Source organism: Pyrgilauda ruficollis, unplaced genomic scaffold (genome assembly GCF_017590135.1).
Source record: "Pyrgilauda ruficollis isolate IOZ18807 unplaced genomic scaffold, ASM1759013v1 scaffold43, whole genome shotgun sequence".
Lineage (NCBI taxonomy): Eukaryota > Metazoa > Chordata > Aves > Passeriformes > Passeridae > Pyrgilauda > Pyrgilauda ruficollis.
In genome coordinates this window covers 5640249-5662840 of record NW_024525823.1, presented here as the reverse complement: position 1 = coordinate 5662840, position 22592 = coordinate 5640249, and the positions used below count along the sequence as shown (strand labels likewise).

At 35.6% G+C, this 22592-nt stretch overlaps 1 protein-coding gene across 7 annotated transcripts in view; it reads left to right on the top strand.

Annotated features, from left to right (window-relative positions):
• HACE1 (HECT domain and ankyrin repeat containing E3 ubiquitin protein ligase 1) overlaps nt 1–20699 on the top strand; it is a 46749-nt gene extending 26050 nt beyond the window's left edge. For 6 of the 7 annotated variants that reach the window (XM_041478153.1, XM_041478152.1, XM_041478149.1 and 3 more), the window contains 13 exons: nt 731–1068; nt 2198–2266; nt 2910–2997; nt 4221–4332; nt 4416–4513; nt 4698–4785; nt 5380–5529; nt 8349–8545; nt 13208–13339; nt 14050–14148; nt 14474–14544; nt 19253–19366; nt 19793–20685. In XM_041478153.1, the coding sequence (XP_041334087.1) occupies nt 731–1068; nt 2198–2266; nt 2910–2997; nt 4221–4332; nt 4416–4513; nt 4698–4785; nt 5380–5529; nt 8349–8545; nt 13208–13339; nt 14050–14148; nt 14474–14544; nt 19253–19366; nt 19793–19895 (1659 nt within the window). In that variant the 3' untranslated portion in view covers nt 19896–20685. Of the gene's footprint in view, nt 1–730; nt 1069–2197; nt 2267–2909; nt 2998–4220; nt 4333–4415; nt 4514–4697; nt 4786–5379; nt 5530–8348; nt 8546–13207; nt 13340–14049; nt 14149–14473; nt 14545–19252; nt 19367–19792 lie in introns of all 7 variants that reach the window. The other variant, XM_041478148.1, reaches the window with a different exon arrangement.
• The last annotated feature ends 1893 nt before the right edge of the window (nt 20700–22592 follow it).

Sequence of the window (22592 nt, the reverse complement as noted above, 5' to 3'; positions counted from 1 at the left end):
TAAACGTGTAATGAGGGAATGGTACTGGATTTAAATTCTATTGGGTTTTAGCAGGTGGTAGTAAAAAAAGCATGTTTTTGTTACAGTAAAATAAAATGTATAGCCTTATAATTTGATATGGGATTCTGCTGTTACTTGTTTCTATTTTGTAAAGGTAGATGTTAGTGACCCTTACTCTGAAACATCTGAGGTACTATCAAAATGAGCTGTATGAGCTCACATTGTGCATAAAGCACATTCTTACTAGACATGAACCTGAATCTCTGTGGTGTTGTCTGGGATTTCCTCCATCTTCTTGGTAGAGGAAGCTCCTTTGACCAGGTTCTTCCTAAAGAACTGGCACTCTCTTACTCTAGAAACTCAGCCTGTGTGTTCCTGTTTCCCTGCTTGGCTGCAGTGGTTAGGCAGCAGTGTGCTGTGTGAAGCCAGACTTTGTCACATAGCTCAGTTCTGTAGCTCTTCTGTAGTTCTTTGTAAATGAGTTTTTCTTTCTTCCATCTGCTGCTTGATTTTCCTTCTATATGAAATTTTCTCTTTGTGCTGTTTGGCTACAAGTGCAGAATTTTTTTATGAGTATTTGCCTCTTATCTCTAACATGACCTATAAAGTTGATCATTTAAAGCTTTAAAATGTGCATTATATTATTTTCCTTTAGAGGATTATCACATTATTAATATGATCTAATGTCAGCATGTTTCTTTTTGTCTGTTTTCTCATGTGTTTATTGCAGCCGCTGGAACTGCTCTGGCATTCTCTGGATGAATGGCTTGTTCTGATAGCCACAGAGCTGATGAAAAACAAAAGGGACTCTTCCAACATTACTTCTATTTTATTGAAGCAAAAAGGACCAGATCACCAAGATGCTACTTCTGCGCCTTCTTTTGCCACTGCAGGAACTGAGGGAAGAAAAGAGCTGTCCACTGATGCTGTTGAGTTAAAAACATATGATGTTGCTGGGAAGCAGGAAGCTTGTGCTGATTGTCAGGATGTTATCTCCATGACAGCAAACAGGCTAAGTGCTGTCATTCAAGCCTTCTATATGTGCTGCTCCTGTCAGATGCCTCAGGGGTAAGGAGGCGATTCGTTTTTCTTACCCAAACTATTACCATTTTAAGATCAAAGATAATATCTTGGAGGAGTGTTGATACTTCTAATACACATTGTATTAGTGACAGTTAAGGGTATGCTGTTTAATGCTTTCACTAGTTCAGTGATTTGAATCCTTTTTATTTTTTTATTTTTTTGAATGGTTCTAAAGGCACCAAACAGCACTGCAAGTTTTCCATAGTGCTGCTGCCTATGAATGTAGCTGCACTGGGGCACATTTTGTATTGAATGTCTAATGGCTCTTTGTAATCATGTGGTATACATGTAGGTAGTAGGATTTTGATATTTTGATATTAGCTGTATTTGCTGTTGGTTCTTAATGTCAAATTAACCCTGAATTTAATGTGATTATCCAACAAGAAGAGCTATAAGCTCAGAGAAAAAAAAAAGTGAATTATCTTTGTGTATGAAAATAATGGCTGGGGCAAAACTTATTTGACTATATTATATACAACAAGGAGAGTTCAGTCTCAAAGTAATGCTCACTTGGAATCCTGTCCCATGTTGACAAACATGTAGTTTTGTGTGAAACGTGCAGTTCAGCTTAGGTAAGCCTGATATTGTTGAGGTCTGGTTTAAAAAGGAAACAAGTGTGACCACTTGTAACTGAGATCCTAGTCTGTCCAAGATTGTTATGGATTATATTTATGACTTTGGCCCTGATGACTAGAAGATTACGCAAGTATGATGGTATTACAAGCTCCCTGAGGAATCTAGAAGCAAGGGTCCAACTAACATGTCAGCTTTTGGTTGATTCCTAATCACCATAAGGGTTTTTCTTTCTCTGCCAAACTGAGTTGAATAAAAGCTTTCAAATTGGCCAGTAATATTTGTTTGGGGCATAGTTCTCTGTGGATATTCTGAAAGATGATTGTTTATTGACATTTTTGCCTTTTCTGTTAGAATTCTGAAATTTCTGTTTCTCGTTATGAGATCTTAATGCTGTTGAATATTTAGTTTCATGATGACTAGTTAAATAGCATCAGTTTCTATTTGTGTAGTATTTATTTTAAAAAAAAGCCCAACAATTGATGTAATTCCAATTAGTTTTGATTGCACTAACCAAAAACATCTTATGATTTTTGAACAGGATGACATCACCTCGTTTTATAGAATTTGTTTGTAAACATGATGATGTCCTTAAGTGTTTTGTTAACCGGTAAGTTTCAAGAAATATGGACCTTGTAATCCACCCCTCTGTTCCTCTCCGGCAATAATTAATTTTTTTCTTCTTGCTGAGTTGTATTTTTAGATTGTTGCTGTGATATATGAACAATATGCAATTTAATGGTCTTGCTGAACTCAATAGTGTAGATTAATGATTCAGAGCTCAGACTTAAATGAACTCTTCTGCATATTTAAGTGATCTATTTGTGAGATTTGAGAACGAAATCTATTTCACAGAGCAACAGAATAATTTGATGAATCGATTCTTTCCTTACATTTGTTCCAAATAAGGCCTTCCCTTTTAAGGTAGATGAAAACTTTCATTCTTCCTCAAATCTGTGATGACTTTAGAGTCTAAGCCATTTTTGTACAGTTGGCTGTTTCCAGAGTTTCTGTGGGACTGCCAGGTTTATAGCCTTCCTTCTGTGTGGGGAGCTGCTTCTAATCCTCCCATGTTTAACAGGTGAGGAAGTATAAGTTGTTTGGAAACAAGAGTTAGGAAGAAGTGACAAAATAGAAGAATCTCTTGAAACTTGTCGATATGATTAATTGCATTGTTTCTTTATGTAGACTTTTTGCATTGTGAAACATTATTATTAAATGTCTAACAGGCTTCTAACCTGTTTTTCTTTCAGAAATCCCAAAATAATTTTTGATCACTTTCATTTTCTTCTGGAGTGTCCTGAATTAATGTCCAGATTTATGCACATCATAAAAGCTCAGGTAAATGTCAGGAGGTGTTTAATTACAACTCCTGTGAATATACAAAGGGCATTTTTTTAAAAAATAATATTTAAAGAATTTTCGTTTGGGAAGGATGAAAGAACTAAACATGACCTCTAGTGTTTCTGAATCTGTAATGTGGAAAGATCATATTAAACAGACATGGCAGCCAGATTTCTGTATTCATAATTCTCTAAAATACATGGGTGAACCCATTTGAGATAGCCAATGTTGGATGTGTCTTACAAGTCCAACTTTCAGTTAAAGAGTGAAATTTCTCTTTGTAAATCTACTTGTGCACATCTAATTGATTGAACTTTACTTTCCCCTAAATGACTTATATTTTGAAACAAACCAGAGGATAAATACATCACTATTACTTGATTTGGTCATAGTTAGTGGTAGCTCCTTTAAATGAAACATCATGTTGTCTGTTCCAACAGCTTTATTTCCTAAGTTGTGAACCATACTGTGCTTTTATTTTTAAAGATAAATTGCTTTCATTAATCCAGTTTAATTTTTGGGACGTGGTGTAGGTGTATTGTTTATTCAATCTTTCATTGAAATCTGTGTTTTTGAAACTCACTACCTATGACTAGTGAGGAGACCCTGGGAACTGATACCTTGTCTGTTAGATCAACTCATGTATGTGCTGTGAATTGCAGGGGATGAGAAAGGCCATACTTGTGTCATATCTGTCTCAAAAAAGCTGCAAAATGTCAATATGAACACTGAGTCAAACAAGTTAGAACCTTCTCACCTAGGAATTGCTTTGTAAGGTTTCTGGTTCCTTAGGGCTGTTTTGTATTGCCAGTGAACCTTACTGCACATAGGGCTGGTTCATATCACTTGTTCTTCTGTGCTCAGCTGTGGTTGAGTATCAGTAGTTTTACAGAAGCCGGTGACTTATTTCTTACCTAAGTTCCTTCATGCTCTCCCCTAACTTGTAAGGAGTTTTGTGCTACTTTTCTCTTCTGTAGAAAACTTACATAGCTCTTTCTGGATAGCTGGTGGTCCAGTCTTTCTGCAAGCACTCAAGCACATGTCTAGTCCTTTCTTCTTCCCAAAATACTGTAGAGCATATTGGGGTAAATCTGCACATCTCAAAAATTGAGAATTATGCATAACCATTTGCGTATGAGAGAGGAATTATTATTCAGGGGAATGCATGTATATTCCCTGAATATACATGTATATAATATGGTTTGCACCTTGTTTTGTAGCCATTTAAAGATCGCTGTGAATGGTTCTATGAGCATCTACACGCCGGGCAGCCAGATTCAGACATGGTGCACAGGCCTGTCAATGAAAATGACATACTTTTGGTTCACAGAGGTATTGTATTCTAAATGGAATTAGTGTGTCTTGGAAAGATAATGAACGAAAATGAAAAAAATTAATTGGTATTTTGTATTTAGATTCTATTTTTAGGAGTAGCTGTGAAGTTGTGTCTAAAGCAAACTGTGCAAAATTAAAGCAGGGGATTGCTGTGAGATTTCATGGAGAAGAAGGCATGGTGGGTAAAAGTGCATGGTTTTCTTTTATGGCATTTTCATATAGAAATGCTAATTCTCATTCACAGGTGTGGTTTTGAGCTAAAGCCTACTTTAAAATTACTTTAAAAGAAATATGTGGTTACTCAGCATAACTATTGAGTGAAAGTTTTGTGTACTAATATGTTTTATTCTGTTGACATGCAGGGACAGGGTGTGGTGCGTGAATGGTTTGATATATTATCCAGTGAAATAGTCAACCCAGATTATGCCTTATTTACCCAGTCAGCTGATGGTATGTCTCTGCCCTTTATTTTTTCTTTTTTTTTTTTTTCTAAGTTTAGGGTGTCATTTTTTATAAAAGCATTTTTATAATCCAAAAAAATTTGACACAGATTATTTAATGAAAGCTAAAAGGAGAGGTTCAGGTCTGCCTGTTTAAAGTAGTATTCTCCAAGGAGGTAAGGACTGGACTGTCTCCTGCCTGCATCTGGCTGGAGACATTTGGGAGGAAGTAGATATATTCTCATTCTTTGAGCATGTTCACAAGTTGACAGAAGCAAAGCCCATTAGAGTGAGTAAAACATTTATATAGCAATATAGTAAGATGGAGGACCAAATTTAGCAGTTGGTAATTACCTTTTTGTTGATGATAATTATTTTAGAACAGTGCTTTGGAGAGTGGCTAAGCACTATCATTGTACTAAGATGTCGTTACATTCTAAGACATTTCTTTCTGGCATCTTTTTTGTATAAATGTAAAGCCCAAGAGACTTTCAAAACCCCAAGATAAAACTCTTGCAGTGTTTTCAGATGCTTAGTATATTTGATAAATAAAAGCATAATTAAAAAAAATGTAATGGAAGATGATAATATTTTTGTTTTGTAGGAACAACATTCCAGCCAAACAGCAACTCTTCTGTAAATCCAGATCATTTGAACTACTTCCGTTTTGCAGGCCAGATCCTGGGACTGGCTCTGAATCACAGGCAGCTGGTGAACATCTACTTCACAAGGTCCTTCTACAAACATATTCTTGGTATGGTTTGATCAAAATCCTGCTTATTAGTCATAACAGTTGTCTGAGTAGTAAACCTTTTCCTTTTTTACTTTTGTGTGTGTGTTAAAAGTGAAAAAGCCTTGGAAATTTATGTCTTGCTAGTCTTTTTTTGTACACCAGAGTTACAACAATTCTTTTCATCACAGTTGTGATTAATTTGAAATTAATTTGTTCTTCTGAATAGTGTCATTCTTGAGAAATGAAAATAATTGTTTCCTAGTAACTTAAGACGGACAAAGTTGAGAATGTTTGTGAACTCTGGCAAAAATCTATTAGGCATTCTTGAACGTGTCTGAAGTTCTTCACTTGTGCAATGGTTTTTAATAAGGTGAAGCTCTGCTGTTGGAAACCTCTCTGCCTGCCTACTCCAACAAATACTACTTATTTCCCAAAATAGGGTTTCAGAACTAATGCAGGTTCATCCTGTCTCCTTAATGAGAGAAGTTAATTCATATGCTTTTACTGTAGTATTCAAGAGGATTGGACAGACATTTTTATAGAAAAGTAACTTTTTTAGTAGAGGATAACCTCTGTTAGCTGGTGGTATCTGTGGTCTAGAGCTCTTGTCTGGTCTTCATTAAGAGCCTTTGTGCCTCTTGATTGCTGCACAACATCTGGTAGGTAAGGAAAGATCATTAACTTATGTGATGACTCAGCTAACACACAACTAATGTGCTTTATAAGGTATTAGATATGTAGTGTGCATGATTTTTTTTTGGTGTGTGTGCTGTGAAACCAGTGTTCCGTAGGTCTGCATGTTTATTAAGGCTGCACTCTATTCCAGATGTAGCACAGGGAGAAATACAGTCAGAAATTAGTAAGACCTCTTAGGTTTACTTTTCTCATACTTCTTATCTGTCAGCCTTCTGCTTGAACAGGGGAGGAGCAGATGGATTCTCTAGTGCTGTTTTCCAGTTACTTTGTATTTCTTTAGAGATATGGTTACTTTCCTGTTAACTTCTACCTTCAGCTTACAAAGACAGATAATATATTAATTCTTAACTGTTCTATCTACTCTTACATTCCGCTCTATAATAGAAAGTAGTCCTTGAAATGGCATAAAAAAAGGTGAAAATTAATTTCTGGGTCGGTGTATTTTGAACTGGAGGTCTTAAATCCTTGAATAATTAATAAACTTGTCTCAGAACTTACCTGTAGTATTTCTTTAAAGTTCTGTGTCGCACAGAACATACCTGCTTCTCACAATTATGCTAAGATAGATTTCCCTTCAAACTACAGGGGCCTTAAGGGTATATAAGAGAAAGATACATGGTATTTTGTGGGATTCACATTTTTCATTATAAATCTGATGGAATTTTTTTATAACTGCCTGCTTGAGTCTGTTCATTGGTGAAATATCTGTCAACCAAATGACTGAGCTTAGTGCTCTTTGGTCTCACAACATGCTGACTATGAGTGTACTCTCATCATAACACTTGTTGAGTTTCTTCTCTAAAGGAGTCTCTGATTCCTACTTTTTGGTCTTCTTTTCCCACATTTTGCGTATGTCCCTCAGAGACCTCATTATTTCCATGTTTCGTGTGTCAAATGCACATATGCTTGCTAGTTAGCAAAAGTGAAAGTCCTCTGGAAACTACTACACAACTGTTAGTTTTTTTATTTTGAGAGAGGCGGCAATGGTATTTAATTAGTAAGTTATCCCTCTCTTAAACTGGAGTGTTGCTTGATTTTATTTGAAAAACAATGCCTTACAGCTGTGTACACACCATTGCAGAGGTTGTCTGCCATTCCAGGCTGAAATACTGTAACATTTTTTATACTTTGATGTTTTGCAGTGGCTGCTAACCTTTGAATTTTGTGTTTCTCTGGGGTACTGCATCCACAATCCATAGTGTGCTAAGGTTTCTACTAATGAGCACCCTTATGACACTGCATGGTGCATGGAAGATGGTGAAGCAAGGATAGTGCTTCCCAATAACTTGCTTTTCCCTAAACCTACTGCTACCCTAACCCCCTGCCTATCTTCCCAGATATTGCATGTATCTTGGTAGTGTTGAAGTATCTATCATGCCAGAGTTAAAATAATCAAGGTCTGCTTTCTTGTGAAGAGGGTAGCTCCCTTGCATAAACTAGGGTCACCTTGTTCTGGGCCCATTTGCTCAAATGTGCTTGAGTGCCATGCCTGTAAAGGGATTTTTAAATAGACACTTTCTGTACCTGGATAAAAGTCAGACTTCTAGCTGTTCTCCTATTAATGCTTCTAAATGACTTGCAAGTTCAGTTTGAAATATAAAAGTCGTATAATAATAATTTTAAACTGCATAATAGATCTCATTTCAAATATGATTAAAAAGAAGAACACTGAAGAGTAATAGAGTTTTCTGGGTACAGGAAGGTTGTCTCCCCCCTGACACCCAAGTAGTGCTCTGAGGGAGAAGATACTGTTATAGAGAAATAAGGTATTTGCATTGCTAAAATTTAGGTAGAAAACTTTAAGACTTTGTAGGAGACATTTAAAGTTTTGTGTTCAGAATGAGTAGATGCTTTTACTGAAATCCATTAGTGAACTAAAATGGTGCAAATTGGTTTTTCCTGAGTGGTATGTCATTTGCTTCACTAGGAAGAAAAATGTATGGAGGAAACTTGATTCTGTAGTATTTTAAAAATAGTGTGCACAGTTCTGCTGTAGTTGGCAACAGTTTTCCTCTTTTCCTATTAGTGCATTATTCTGGTTTCTCTCTAGAGGGCAATCTTCTACCATGTATTAAGTTAGAATCCTTTTTGCTTTTTCCTATTTATTTGATCAGTTTTGTCTCTTTGTTTTTTTTTTTTCCTAGGCATACCTGTAAATTATCAGGATGTAGCATCTATTGATCCAGAGTATGCAAAGAACTTGCAGTGGATTTTAGATAATGATATCAGTGATCTTGGTTTAGAGCTGACATTCTCTGTTGAGACTGATGTGTTTGGAGCAATGGAAGAAGTGCCATTGAAGCCAGGGGGTGCAAGTATACTTGTTACACAGGAAAACAAGGTGAGTATACAGGTTTATTCAGAAGATGGTAGTATAGTACAAGCCATTGGACTGTCTTTCTGAATAACTGGAAGGATGAATGGTATACTTGTTTTGGAGAAAATACAAAAAAGATTGCAGTTTCCAGCACTCTTTCCTCTTTTTCTAAGTTATCATGTTACAGAAATAGTACTAAAAATCTTTAAAAGAGTTCAGATTAGAGGTTCTTCATTCTGACAGAACTGTGGAACGAAAATAAGATCAATTTAAATGAAGGATTTATTTTAAAAGTTACAAATATTCCTAAAGTTAAGTCTTGGGTATATGTACCAAGGGAGTAGAACAGCAGCAATTGCTAAACATAAAATTATAGGTAATGTTGCAAAGTGTGCTGCCTGCTAGGCCAGTCTATAGCACCGGATTGCTCTAATTAACATGCAGATAATGGACAGAGTAAAAATCTGCAGGAAGATTTTTCAGCCATTTGCAAGTCACTTGATGTGTATGGAAATAACCTACTTTTTAAATTAATAGTAGCAGGTTGAGAAGCCCCCGATTCCTCTGCAGCATTAATTCAAAAAAGGAAATATGGGAAAAACTCAGTCAGATTTTGACAATTGTTTAGAAATTATGATAAACACAAGTCTAATTGAATCCTGGAGTTACTGACTAAACAGTTCTGAGTAACAGCAGGGATGTCACGGGTAGACCTGCAGTTTTTTGTAACATTGACTCTTGCTCCTGATGTCTGCTTTGTGTTCTGATTTTTATTTGTGTTGGGCTGGCCGAGCCTGTTCTCTGTGCTCAATAAGCATTTGGCTTCAGGAGTGGTACAGCAGCTGCTGCAGTGGGGAGCAGCCACTTGGTGTCAGCCTTTGTTGCAAGGACATTGCAGTTTGCATTGGAGCAATTGGCACTGGATTCTTGTAGCCTTAATCCTCATTTTCATTAAGGCACAGTGTCATTCCAATAGCAAAAATACTTATTATTAGTCTGGTTCTGCACTGATTCCTGCAATACAGTCATTTGTGAAAGAATACAGGTGGTAAAAGAACTCTAATTGTGAAGGTAGTGGATGCTTAATATCTGTTGGAGAAAGCAAGACGTTGATTCTTGTGTCTGGTCAGTCTTAGCTTCTCAGTACACAGAAAAGATGTATTTAGCATAAACTGTAGTTTCATAGCAACTATTGAAAACCCATTTTCAGGTAGCATAAAATTAGAAGTTTGCCCACATGAGGGTACTACCCATTAGCAGCCTTATTTACTTTCTTAATTTTAGAGCTGGGGCACAGTCTAAAAAGAGTGATGGAAAATATGTGGAGGAGATACTTCCATTCTATCTCATCAAGCCTTCGTCAGCATGGCAGGAGGGGACTAGAGTTGGTGTAGCTTTATTTTCAAAGGTGGTAAGAAGGAGGTGACTCTGGTGGTAGCTTTGAAACTATTAATATCATTGCATTTTTTGCATTTGAACGTGTAAAATGTAAAGTCAAAAAGCATCTGTGAGATGGCACTGTTTTGTTCATTGACAAAGTTGTTAAAAATTGGAGATATGTATTTTAGTTGTTTTCGTGTTTTTTTTTTCCAGTTAATTTCATGTAACATAGTTTTGCAGTATGTTTTGGCTTAGCTGTTCTATCAGTTTGAATAGGAATGTGTCTACTTTATAAACAAAAATCTTTTTCTCCTGCAAGCAATATCTTGGTTTTTTTCTACCTTTACCCAAGGAATAATAGATCACTGTTTAAAACTCATTGTATTTATTATACATCTAGGAGAAGAAAATTCAACTTCTAAAATAATCTGCCGTGCAGATTACCTGTTAAAATTAAATTATGAATGGATCTTTATCCCTTAAAAAAACCTAAACAACAAATGCATACACCAAAAAGTATCCTGTGCCAAAACCAGAATAAAACACACCCTTGCCCCTCCCTGCACAGACACCACCCAGCAGTCCCTTTCTCTCGTTGAAAACTGAAACAGAGTAAATGCACTACTAGTAAGAGCTATTTGTAAAGTGTTATTTTCTTTGAATGGAGTAATTTTCTGTTTTTATATCAACTGTGTAATAGATGAATGGTTGTGGGACAATTAGATGATGCAAATACTCATGTCTTGCAATTGCTGTGTCCATGTAGTCCAGCTGAAATACAGTTATAGCTTGGTTCAAATGCCTTTTGTCATGGTAATGGAGAGACTTCAAAGGAAAAGTCAGCCTTTGTCCTGAATTTATCTTTGCTCTTTGCTGTGTATCGTTTTGCAGCTTTCTACTTTTTAGGAAAAAAATAAAAGTAGGTGCAGTCAAAGTTTGACTTTATGTTATATTAAAGAATGGTGCAGATTTCCACAATGCTGTGGCTTTCTCGGTCCTCCCAGAACCTGTCTGTGAGCTGGCCATTCTGTTTGGCAGTAAAATAGTAGGTATTTTTTTTTAGGCAGCTTTAAAATGGAGCTGCTTTCTGAATCTGAAAATCATCATAATCATTGATCCTTGTCTCACAGTATATGGGATTGTGAAATCGAGGAAGCATGATCTCTGCTTTATTTACCTCAAAGTAAATACAGAACAACCCCTCACCCAAACTAGACTTTGGCATTATATTTGTGATGCCCATCTAATGTGTGTTCAATCAAATCTCCCTTCCTTAAAGAAGCCTGGATCATAACTTCATGTACTATGTAGGAATGTATATGTAGATCTGAAATGATGTAGGTATTTCTGTTTTGTAATGTGCCCCTAAGGCTTCAGAGGGGAAAAAAATGTAAATGAAGTGCACAGAAAGCAAAACAAATTGACCAGGTTGTTTACTGACATGTATTATGTAAATTCTGTGCTACAGGTCTTTCATCATGTGCCAGTGCTGATAGCCAGGATGGCTTGGCTGTTCCAGGCTATTTTAAACATTTCTTGTTACACCTAAACTACAGCAACTGCTTTCTCTCATAATTGAAGTGCTCAATGTAGTATGTTTTTCATGCATAAAATAAATATTTTCTTTAATGGATTTTTCAAAATAAGGTTGTGAATTTTTCTTTCTGCAGTCCTGTTTTTCTGGGTAGCCTAATTTACATAAGAACAGTTTAAGAGGTATAAAACAAGTATTTCTGATCATTGAAAGCAACCAGTATTAACGTTGTTTTAAATCCTGGTATTGCAAAAATTTCTGATTTCTTCTGTATTCACAGACTTTTGTCTAGTGCAGTTAATCTCCTTTGGCTGCTCCTCAGTCCTCAGAGAAGGGAGCTGTCTTCAGTCCACTGATAGTAGAAGCAGCCTGGGGAGATTACTAGACTGAAACTAGATTTTTGGGACCACTACTGCAGTTGAAGATATTATTAGGTCATGTTCTTCTTCTTCAGAGCACTTCACAAATTAATTGTTCTCTCAATCTAATAAAATGGTGATAATGCATTTAAAAGTATCTTTCAACTGCAAACAACCCCTCTGTACATCTGTGAATGTAAGGAGCTGTGTTTAAAAAGTATCCTTCTGTTTTGAAATGTTGCATAGTTTATTCTCTTTCTCTGGAAGGGAGGAAAGAAAAAAATGCTTGGTTGCTTTTGTGCAGGTTCAGAACATGAAAGTTTAGGTTGAAATATTTTAAAATTAAAAATCAAAGTAGTATTTTTGTAAGATTGTTCTCTTGAAGGAAGCTGATAGTTGAGATGGTTTAATTGGGAGATACATTTCATGATTTTCTTATTAAAAGTCATGATTATGAAGTCAAAACATTTCTTTAAACAGAGTACCTAAATACTCTAGGAATAAATTTTGTTTGCAAGTAGAAAACTATTTTCTTGAGTAAAGAAACTTTATTAAACTTGTGTGATTTGGTCAGGGTAGATGAGACATTTTATAGAATGTTACACATGTTTATAGAATTTTAATGTAGGCACTTTTCCCTTCTAAAAGGCACTTGTCTCCTTCTAAAAGCCTTCTTCCATTAATGCCTCCTAGGCTTTTGTGTTCTTAACAAAAGCAAAGTTCTGGTGGATTCCTTTTCTGGCTGGCATCTTTCAAAGGGAAAGGAGCCCCCAGATCTCTAAAGCACATTATAGTCTATTCCCTGGCGATGATGGAAGTTATTTTCTGGTGTTTTTCTTTTTCAAAAACTAAGGAGATTTTTCAAGACTTTCTTAAAAAAATTGCAGTTCTTATTAAGACTAATAAACTCTGCAGGCTTTATTGTGTATTATTTTAGGCTTCCAGAGATGGGGAGGGGGTGGAGGGAAAGCAAGGAAGCTTTGTCTCACAAATATTCCTTCAGAAGTTAGCCCTTTTTCCTGAGTAATGTCAGTTTGCTTAAATAGAGTATTTTTGCTTACAGACATTGGTGTGTTTATGGCCTTAATTGAGCTTAATAGCAGTGATATTAGATGTGGGCATGACAAATTAAGTTTTGTTTACTTCCTTTATCCTAGTCTGAGTCCCTGTTTTTTGACTGGTTTATGTAACAATTCAAACACTTCTGTTTTGGAATTGTCTTAGGAAGGAAGGCGGAAGAGCAGAAGGGGTTTATTTTGGGTGGCTTCCATGTGAAAAATGCAAAGGGACTCTTACTGCCTTACAATGGAAGAGATTTGTAATGCATTGAGGACTGTAATTGTTTGTGTGAGTTTGTTTGAGCACTGTGTGATTTTGCTGGAGTCTATCTTAATATTGTTTTCTGTGTTGCAGGCTGAGTATGTCCAGCTTGTGACAGAGCTCAGAATGACAAGAGCCATTCAGCCTCAGATAAATGCCTTTTTACAAGGCTTCCATATGTTCATTCCACCATCTTTGATCCAACTTTTTGATGAATATGAACTGGTAAGCTGAAATGCCTACATATTTTTAAATGCTTTGTTCATCATGTTTCATCAGCACTGTAAATGATGTAGAAGTAAAGCTTAGTAACCACAAAATAAAGATTTTGTAGCTTTCACATTGGCTTTGCTTCCTGGGCATCTATCAGTGAGGATCTCATTATGTGTATTCCTGCTTTTTCTAATTATTCAGGATTGCCATCTTCCTAAAACTTCACACGGCAATAATAAATGCCTTAAATTATAATTTCAGTATGGAATCAGCATGTTGTGGCCTTTAAGTCTTTCCGTATTTTTCTTGAGGAAGACAGAAATCCTATAAGAGTAAGGTGATGCTATTGTCTTTACTTTTTCTGAGTCACAGAGTCAAATTCCAGTAAATTTTTGTTGGTGGCTTGATCTTCTGTAACGAACATGTCTCAGATTTTCTCTGAAGCCATGGCAAGACTCAGAGGTCTTTTATTTTAGGTTCTTTGGCAATAATTTTTCTCTCTTGCTAGTGCATACTTAAATTAAGCAGATCATGTGAAATTACCTGAATTCAAGAATATTCATGTATTAAAATTTAGTTGTGGATTCCATAAGGTTGCAATAAACTGAAAAAGCACTGTAAGCTTTCTGCTTCTTAAAACATTACTTCTTAAAATAGCATAAATTCTTGAAACAGGTGGTTAGTCAGGAGGACTAATCACAATCTGTGTGCTTTTCCTGAAGGAGCTTTTGTTGTCTGGTATGCCAGAAATTGATGTGAATGACTGGTTAAAAAACACAGAATACACCAGTGGCTATGAGAGAGGAGACCAAGTTATTCAGGTAAAATGATTTTTTTTTTTTAATAATGTAGACTATTTAACGAAAAAAATGTGGTTTTGTTGTTGTCATTATCTGTGTGTGTTTGTGGAAGCTTATTTTGGCTGAAATTTGTGGAGGGTTTTTTTTTAATACTGTATTTCTACATTAAGTGTATTCTACATTAAGACATTAAGTGACTTAATTATTTATTAATTTGCTACAAAAAAATTCCATAATTTAAGTAGCAAATATACATATATTCCATTTATTGTTTTGTCATTCTATTTTCAAGTACTACAAGTATTTAATGGCAAATGCAAACTTACTTTTTTTTTTTTTCATTTAGTGGTTCTGGGATGTGGTGGAAGAACTAACTCAGGAAGAGAGAGTGTTACTATTACAGTTTGTTACTGGCAGGTGAGAGACCCTTCTGTAAGAACAGATACATTGTCTAGATACTCTGAAATAAGACCAGAGACTTGAGAGGCCCTAAAAGATCGTCTAGAAACTGTTTTGCATAGTGGTTGTTCTATACATTGATGGAAGTAGACAAAGCGTGTGTTAATACTTTGCTGTCTCTGTTGCCTGCAAAATGAGTGATTACTTATTTATTATACTTGACTACTTTGCAAGAGGCCTTTGTTGATGTCCAGGTTGTTCTTGACAAGGCCGTAGTGAATTTAAATGAGCTTTATATTCTTTTTCCTGTTGCATGTTTATGTGACTCTTGGCTTTTTCAGCAATCAGCTGAGGCTGTAATATATAAGATAAGTAGGTTTCAGTTCAGTCAATATATAGAGAATATCCTTCTCCTCATGCTGAGTTGAATGTAACATTAGTGCAGTGTGTCAAGATAAGTAAAGATGTAGCCTTATGGAAGACTCTGCTTTATAAAGGTTTTCTGTCCTAAATTCTATTTGTTCTCTAGGGAAAGCCACTTATATTTTCCTTATTGTTTAGGTGCAGTGAGGGAACATTTTAGCAATAAATGCCACTGTAAGCTGGGTGCGTTGCTGACCTTGTGGGTACAGACATTTCACAAAGTGGATCCATAGACATGAATGTGACACCTGAGTAGTGCAATCCAGTCTTTTTCTGGTTGCAGGCAGAGATCACAACATCTTGGTTTGATGTTGCCTTAATATTCTAGATTTAGTAGAGTAGTTGACCTTTTGTGTATAAGCTTTGTGGTTAAGCAAGGATAAAATACAAATTAAGATCATCAAAACTATCTTTTATATTAAGGAATTTCACAGCCAGGGATGTATCATCAAATGGCCTGGTCTCCAAATTCTACTAGTTTCACTTGATTTATTATGAATTTCCTTGGTTTTAGGGATCATGGACAATTTAAGAAGCTAGTTGTACACACATTGATCTTTGTGTCCTCTGAAGAAATGATTCCTGAAGTTGTAACTGCGCTTGTGTGGCATGCCAGCTGCTGGCCTTTCATTTTTAGTGGACTGGTCCATTTCTAAATCTAGACAGCAAATAAGGATCTTTAAAATGTAAGGTCATGTTTTAAATGCTTCTTAAAGCATTCCAAATGATACTGAAGTGGCATTCAGTATTTTCATGGCATTTGGGATAATCTACTGGATTCTAAGAGGTGCTTTCTGTCAAGTAAATAGTTACATTGTCTGATTAATATGTGTGTCAACATCATTTGTTTTGCTCACAAATCACCTACTGTCTTGTTCTTACCCATTTTCTTGTTAGTAGGAAAGAAATTTTTGGTGTGGCTTTAAGAACTCTGGTCTAGAATTTAAAAACAATCTGTTTAGGCTTTTTTGTCTGTATCACCTAGGAAGAGCCCTTTGTTTTTTCTTCAGTGTTTGAAATGCACTAGATGTATTTTTCCATAAATATTTAACTTTTGAAAGTTACCTCTAATAGTGATATGCAGCTGGCATTTTTGCACATAAGTCCCCAGACAGTCCTACTTTCTTTTAAATGGAAGATTTAAATGCTGACTTTTCTGTGAGCCTAGTACAGTAGTCAGCTGATACCTTAAGCAAAATTCTACATTAAAAGTATACCAGATTTCAAACTATGATGTTTTTCTGGCCTTAGTGAAGAATTTGTTTCTGTGGGTACTGGTTGGCAGGCTACATTCAAAAGTCTTTTTTTTCCCCTCCATTTCCCTTTATTTTCTTCTGTACATTCACTTACTTGATTTTTTGTGCATGTGTGAAGTGGAACTGTTCTTTCTTTCCAGTCAAAGACTGAAATTAATTTAGTGAATTAAATAAAATAGTTAGATTTATGATTATGTCTTCAGTGTTTCTCTGACATCTCTAAATATTTCTTAAACTTTTCCTTTAGTCTTCTTCCCCCATTTTTACATCTCTCTCTCTTTTTCTCTTATGAAGTCTTGCTTTGGTAGTTTCAGTAGAGATAACATTGCATTTGTCAATAATACCAATTTTGAGACATCTTTTAATAGTAAAGTAGTTATCATGAGCAAAGTTTGAACATATTTGGAGGTCTTAGCATACTCAAGAAAAAGCCTAAATGTTTTTGTGGCTCATGTTGGGGATCTGAAAGTTCACTTATGATGCCATTTATTCTTTCTCAGCTAACAGCTGCTTGAGATATTGCCAATTCTACAAGCTTTTCTTATTTTTCCTCCTCTTGATCTGTTTGATATTTATAATAGTATTTGGCTAATTTATTGTTAATTTTCTGCTGGCAACTTCTGATGGGGTTTTTAGAGAACAGTTGGAAGGAAGTGTTGACAGCTTGATAGATTCTAAATGATAATTCTACTTTATTTGAATTCTACAGCTGCAAAGATTGTATAGAACTTCTTTGGGAACTGTAGTTTTTGTGGTGCAATAAGCAATATGCTTATGCTCTTTTTAGGAAAATTCAGCATAGTTGTTAAATATGAAAGATATATGTGTCTACTGTCATATAAGGATAAGAAAATGTAAGGAAATAAGCTTAAAATCTCTTCTACAGTGTTTTAATTCTGAGCAAATTAATGCAAAACTTGTCAGTGGAAAAATAGTTAGAAACATCATGATTCAGATGTAAACGCAGAAATTTCCAAAGCTATGAAGTTGTATTGTTGCTCTTGCACACAGCTATTGTGATATTTCTTGCATCTATTTAGAAGGTTTTCTTTACTATATTGGCAGTGTTGTGCTTGGAGAGAAAACTCATTCTTGGAGGCACAACTTTCTTTTAAATATTCAAAGCTTTGACCATGTTTATGATTTTGACCTGTTATATGGAAAGTATTATAATAAGTTACATTGGAAAACTTTTAGATAATAGTGGACTGAAAGAAATTTTCAGCAGTTAGTTCCCTGTTTTATTGCTGATTTGAATGTGGATGTTTATCAGAGAGGAGAAAAAAATGTCATTGCAGGGGAGGCAGGACTGTATTGGAATGTGAGCCAAAACCATGCTATAAGAGTACTGATGTACCATCTTTACTGCTGTTCTGAATTGTTGCTGTAAGCACAATTCCATTTGTATCAGAAATTATATGCTGCAAATAATCAGCACTTCTCTCCATAGGGGTTACTTTGTCTAGCAGTGTTTGAACTATATGCTCAACATTGCTGTTGTTATGCTGGGTAATACAGATTTATGTGTTGGATACTACAGCTAGTTCCAAAAGGTATGTTTAAAAGGTATTACTGTGAGTTGTGTCCCAGCTCCTTCACATTCAGCAGCAGCAACCATTATGCTTGTGCATTTTTGCCAGGTAGTTTTACTGTGAGTGGAAGCATTACTTCTGTTACACTTGCTTCTGACTTTTTTTTTTTTTTTTTTTTTTTTTTTTTTTTTTTTTTTTTTTTTTTTTTTTTTTAGTTTTTTTTTTGGCTGCAAGGGCTGTGCTAGCAAGATGTTGTCTTGTAGTGTATGTCAGCTTAAGTTGATATTATGAGAATATCTGAATGTCTGAATTTTATTCTGTTGGTTGGTTTCGAATGACAGAGAGGGAGTCTGAACAATAGGCTACTACTCATTTACACCTGGAGGAATCTTTGAATAATATGTTGGTAAAGGGAAAAAAAAAGAGTAATATGATTAAGTGAGATTGCATTCCTGAAGATGCTAGTGATTTTTTAGTGTGTTCTAGTTTTGCCGTAGTTTGTCACTGGGCTATCGTGTGACTGATGTAATGGTTTTATTAGTTACTTGAAATATTTGGTCTGAAGTTGTAAATGAACAGACATGTCAAGGACACTTTGGTCATTTGTTCCACAGATAGTAATCAGAGAATAAACTGTTTTGTGATGTAGCTTAAACTTTAAATATAAATAGACATGTTTGTCTGAACTGAGATAATGCCACAATATAAGAAGGATATAAATCTGTTAGAAGGCATCCAAAGAGGCCGTGAAGATGGTGAAGGGCCTTGAGGGGAAGCCGTATAAGGAGCGGCTGAGGACACTTGGTCTGTTCAGTCTGGAGAAGAGGAGACTGAGAGGGGACCTTGGAGACCTACAGCTTCCTCAGGAGGAGAAGTGGAGGAGCAGGCACTGATCTCTTTGGTGACCAGAGACAGGACCCAAGAGAATGATGTGAAGCTGTGTCAGGGAGATTTAGGTTGGATGTTAGGGAAAGTCTTTTCCCCAAGAAGGTGGTTGGGCACTGGGGCATCCTCACCTGTTTGGATAGCAGGATATGTTTTTCACTGAGGGTGGTTGGGTGCTGGAACAGCTCCCCAGGGAAGTGGTCACAGCATCAGCCTGACAGAGTTCAAGAAGGATTTGGACAGCAGTCTCAGGCACATAGTGTGGTCCCTGCAGAGTTAGGAGTCAGATTTCAATCCTTGTGGGTCCTTTCCAACTCAGAATATTCTGATTCTATGAACATTCTATGAACAAAATCTGGTTATAGAAATGAGTCCTTCTTGCAGGCAGCATGATCTTAAATGTCAGCCAAACAATATGCCTATTGTCAGTGGACTAATGTGATACTTGATCTTGTAATTAAAAGCTTTTAAACAATAAGAATTTTGATATCAGTAAGAAAAAGGGAACTTCAGTGAAAGTATTGGTAATGGTCAAATTATCCTAAGTAAGAGCTATTTTCAGTGTAAAGATTACATTTTCTTTGTCTTATAACATTATTGCACTGCTCTAATTTCTGTACATTGTCTCAGTTCCAGGGTGCCTCATGGTGGCTTTGCCCATATAATGGGTGGCAGTGGATTACAAAATTTTACTATTGCCGCTGTGCCATATACTGCAAATCTTTTACCGACATCAAGCACATGGTATGATAACTATTCTTATTAAAATATCTTAAAACCCAGGGCTTTTTCATGTCAGTCACAGTCAAAAGTACAGTTTTTTAGAATATTAAAAGGTCAAAAAAAAATTTAAACAGTTTCTGTGGTATTCAGTCTCCAACATGAAAGTGGTAGGTTTATCCCAAAAGATGTTACATTATGTTTGCTCATTGTTTGCAAGTCAAATTTGTCTAATTAAAGGTAGTGAAATTAATAAAGGGCTATTAAAGTTAAATTACTGTATTTTAACTTACTGAAGTGAAAAACAATTTAATTTCGTACAATTACTAAAATCTGCACAGGCTTGTTTTTTTTCTTCCATACATGCGATCTTTTCAGGGTTTTCAATCAGAAATCTTTACTGTTGAGTTTTTTTCTGAACTGTGGTGTCCTTTTTTTTTTTCTTTCCAGTATCAACATGCTCAAGTTACCTGAATATCCAAGTAAAGAAATCCTGAAAGACAGGCTTCTTGTGGCATTGCACTGTGGAAGCTATGGTTACACAATGGCATAATGAAGTCTAGAAAACCCATCTGACTGTTAATGTGCAATTTTGAGTGGCAGAAGTAATTTTGGAAACTGTCAATAGAAGGGCATCTTAGATGCTGCAGCCCATTGGCAGGACTGGGTTTCAGAACAGCACCGTCAGCTTTCCATCCATTATTGTGTTGTCAAGGTAGCTCTGATACCATCATAACAAACTTCTCAGTATGCTGTATTTTCATTTTTTTAAATTGCAGATCTGTGTGGAAATCAGTTTACATGCTTTTCATTATTACTTCAATCTGAGAAAGTTTGTCAGAATCTCTTTCCACAGTTTACATTTGATTTTCAACTATGTGGTTAAATGACTTTTGCATTGCAGTTTACTCTGCACTCAGATGGAATACTGCAAATGAAAAGAGTTGTACTTTATGCCTTGTTGCATGTGAAAGTGCCATTTATTTTTGCAGACCACTACAGAAAGTTCAATTGGAATATTGTACAGTAAGACAGAGCTGATGTATTTTCCATTTCTTTGCATAGTAACAGAAAGAAAATTTTATAACTTTTTAGTATTCTAATGTGTATAATATGTAAAGATTAGACTGTTATGACTGGGAAAAAAACAACAGATTGAGTTTATCTAGTTTATATTAGAATTTACACTATATTCTACTAAATATTTAAAGTATTTGTGACTTTATAGTCAACTTGCAGTTTAGAATTTGTAAATATTGTTTAATATCTATATCCATTGTTTGAATGCCTTTACTCTTTCCTTGATATAATTGTATGTTCAAAAGGTATTAATTAAATTTTAATATTTTAACCAGAATTGGAATGTGACAAATCTGTGTGTCTCTGTGGGCAGATTATTCTGTTTCTACCAGAATTTTATTAATCTTTCTATAATTTAAATTGTCATGGAACCAGTATTTGAGGAGTTGTTGTCAAAGTGTATGGATAGATATAAAAAAAATGCACAAGGAAGTAAATTGAGCTTATGAGGTTAACTGAAAAAACTATGATAGTTAGAATCTCATGTCAAAAATTTATATAGAATTATTTATTGCTGTTTTTTTCAGATTTTATGTATTTTAATCTAAAGCATACATAACCTCTCTGGGGGAGTGAGAGAGAAATCCATGGACCATCTTGCCATAGTAATTTTCCTCTGGACTAAGCTTTATACATGAACTTATTAGCTTAATTTCCTTTTTGGTTCCGTTTGTGCACATGTTGTGTAAATGTTGGTTTAAATTCTGAGACAGAGTCTGTGGCTGCAACATGAGGAGAATACCAGTTTTAGGTAGTGGAAAGAGCAGATATTTCCAGCAAGACAGTCCAGGGAAAGCTGCTTGGCTGTGGCTTTCAGGAAAGGGAATGAAATCTTGAAATCAGAAAACAAAGTCTTAACAAATGCTCTGGAAAGGAGATATGACCAAAAAAAGTGCAATTGAAAAAAAACCAGAAAATTTGGAAATGGAGTGATGGCAACCAAATGGACTGAGATGAAATGAGGGGGAGTGAAAAGGACCAAAACTTGCCAAAGTTACTCCAATTAAAATTCTGAAATGAGGGAAGAAAGGTAAACAAAGAGAGAGTAGAAGAAACTAAAGAAATGAAGTGTTAAGAAAAAAAAAAAGAAAAAAAAATCCAAAACCAAGTAAAACTTAAAAAAAAAAAAAAAAGAAAAAAAATCCAAAACCAAGTGAAGACAATAAAAGTGAATGGGATGACAAGAAGTGCAGGGAAATGGACCAAAACTTGCCCAATTAATCCTCATTGAAATCACAAGATTTCATTTCCTTTCCTGAAAGGAAATGGGGAGGTACTGATCTTCTCTGGCATGCTTGAGGAAGCTTAGGCTATTGGAATAGGTTAGGTGCTTGAGAATGTGTGGGGTTTTAACATTTAGTCCTAGTTGCTTTGGATCCTTCAGTTTAGCAAAAGTACTTGGCATTCTTGCACAGCTGGGCTGTGCTTGGTTCCCTGGTTCTATTGCTTATTTTATTATGTGCTTCTGCAAGGTACAATGATAGAGGACAGCGTTGTGAGCAGTACGAGGTATTTGTCAGGCATCGGGTATTTGTTTTCTTTATGTAAACTGGGATTTTTGTCTTTATCTAAGGTTTTACTGTAAATAATGCTGTTCATTAACTGCTATGCAATCTGTGGGGTTTTTTTCCCCTTTCACATGTTTTATTTACAGTAATATACAGCAGTACAAACATTGCATGCTCCTGTATTGTTCAAAATAAGTCATACTGCAAGGCTGAATGAAGACAAAAAAGAATTTTTTTTTCCACTTCTGTATTACACTATAGGTGACAACAAGCTGAGTTTGGTCTCAAACAGTTCACCTAATATTCTTGGCAGCTGGCTTTGAAATGTAAGGGAGAGCAGAATTTTAATGTTCTCAACAGTTTCCTATGGCACATCTCCCTGTTACAGCCTCACAGTGGTAAAGCAAATTATTCTTGTTGCCTCTGTGCCCCATGTTAGTCATGTCCCTTATGATGTATCTTGTAGGATTTCTTGAAATGTTTGCACTACTTACCCTCCCTAAGAGATTAGAATGAAATTCCTCTAAAATCCTCCTGTAATAAGAAAGCATGATGTAAATATGTAGATAATGGGAAGAGAGCTGTTGATGCTGGACTCTTGGTATAACATCAACCTGGTTATTGCTTGTTTTGAACAAGGTTTTTTCCTGCTGAAACTGAAC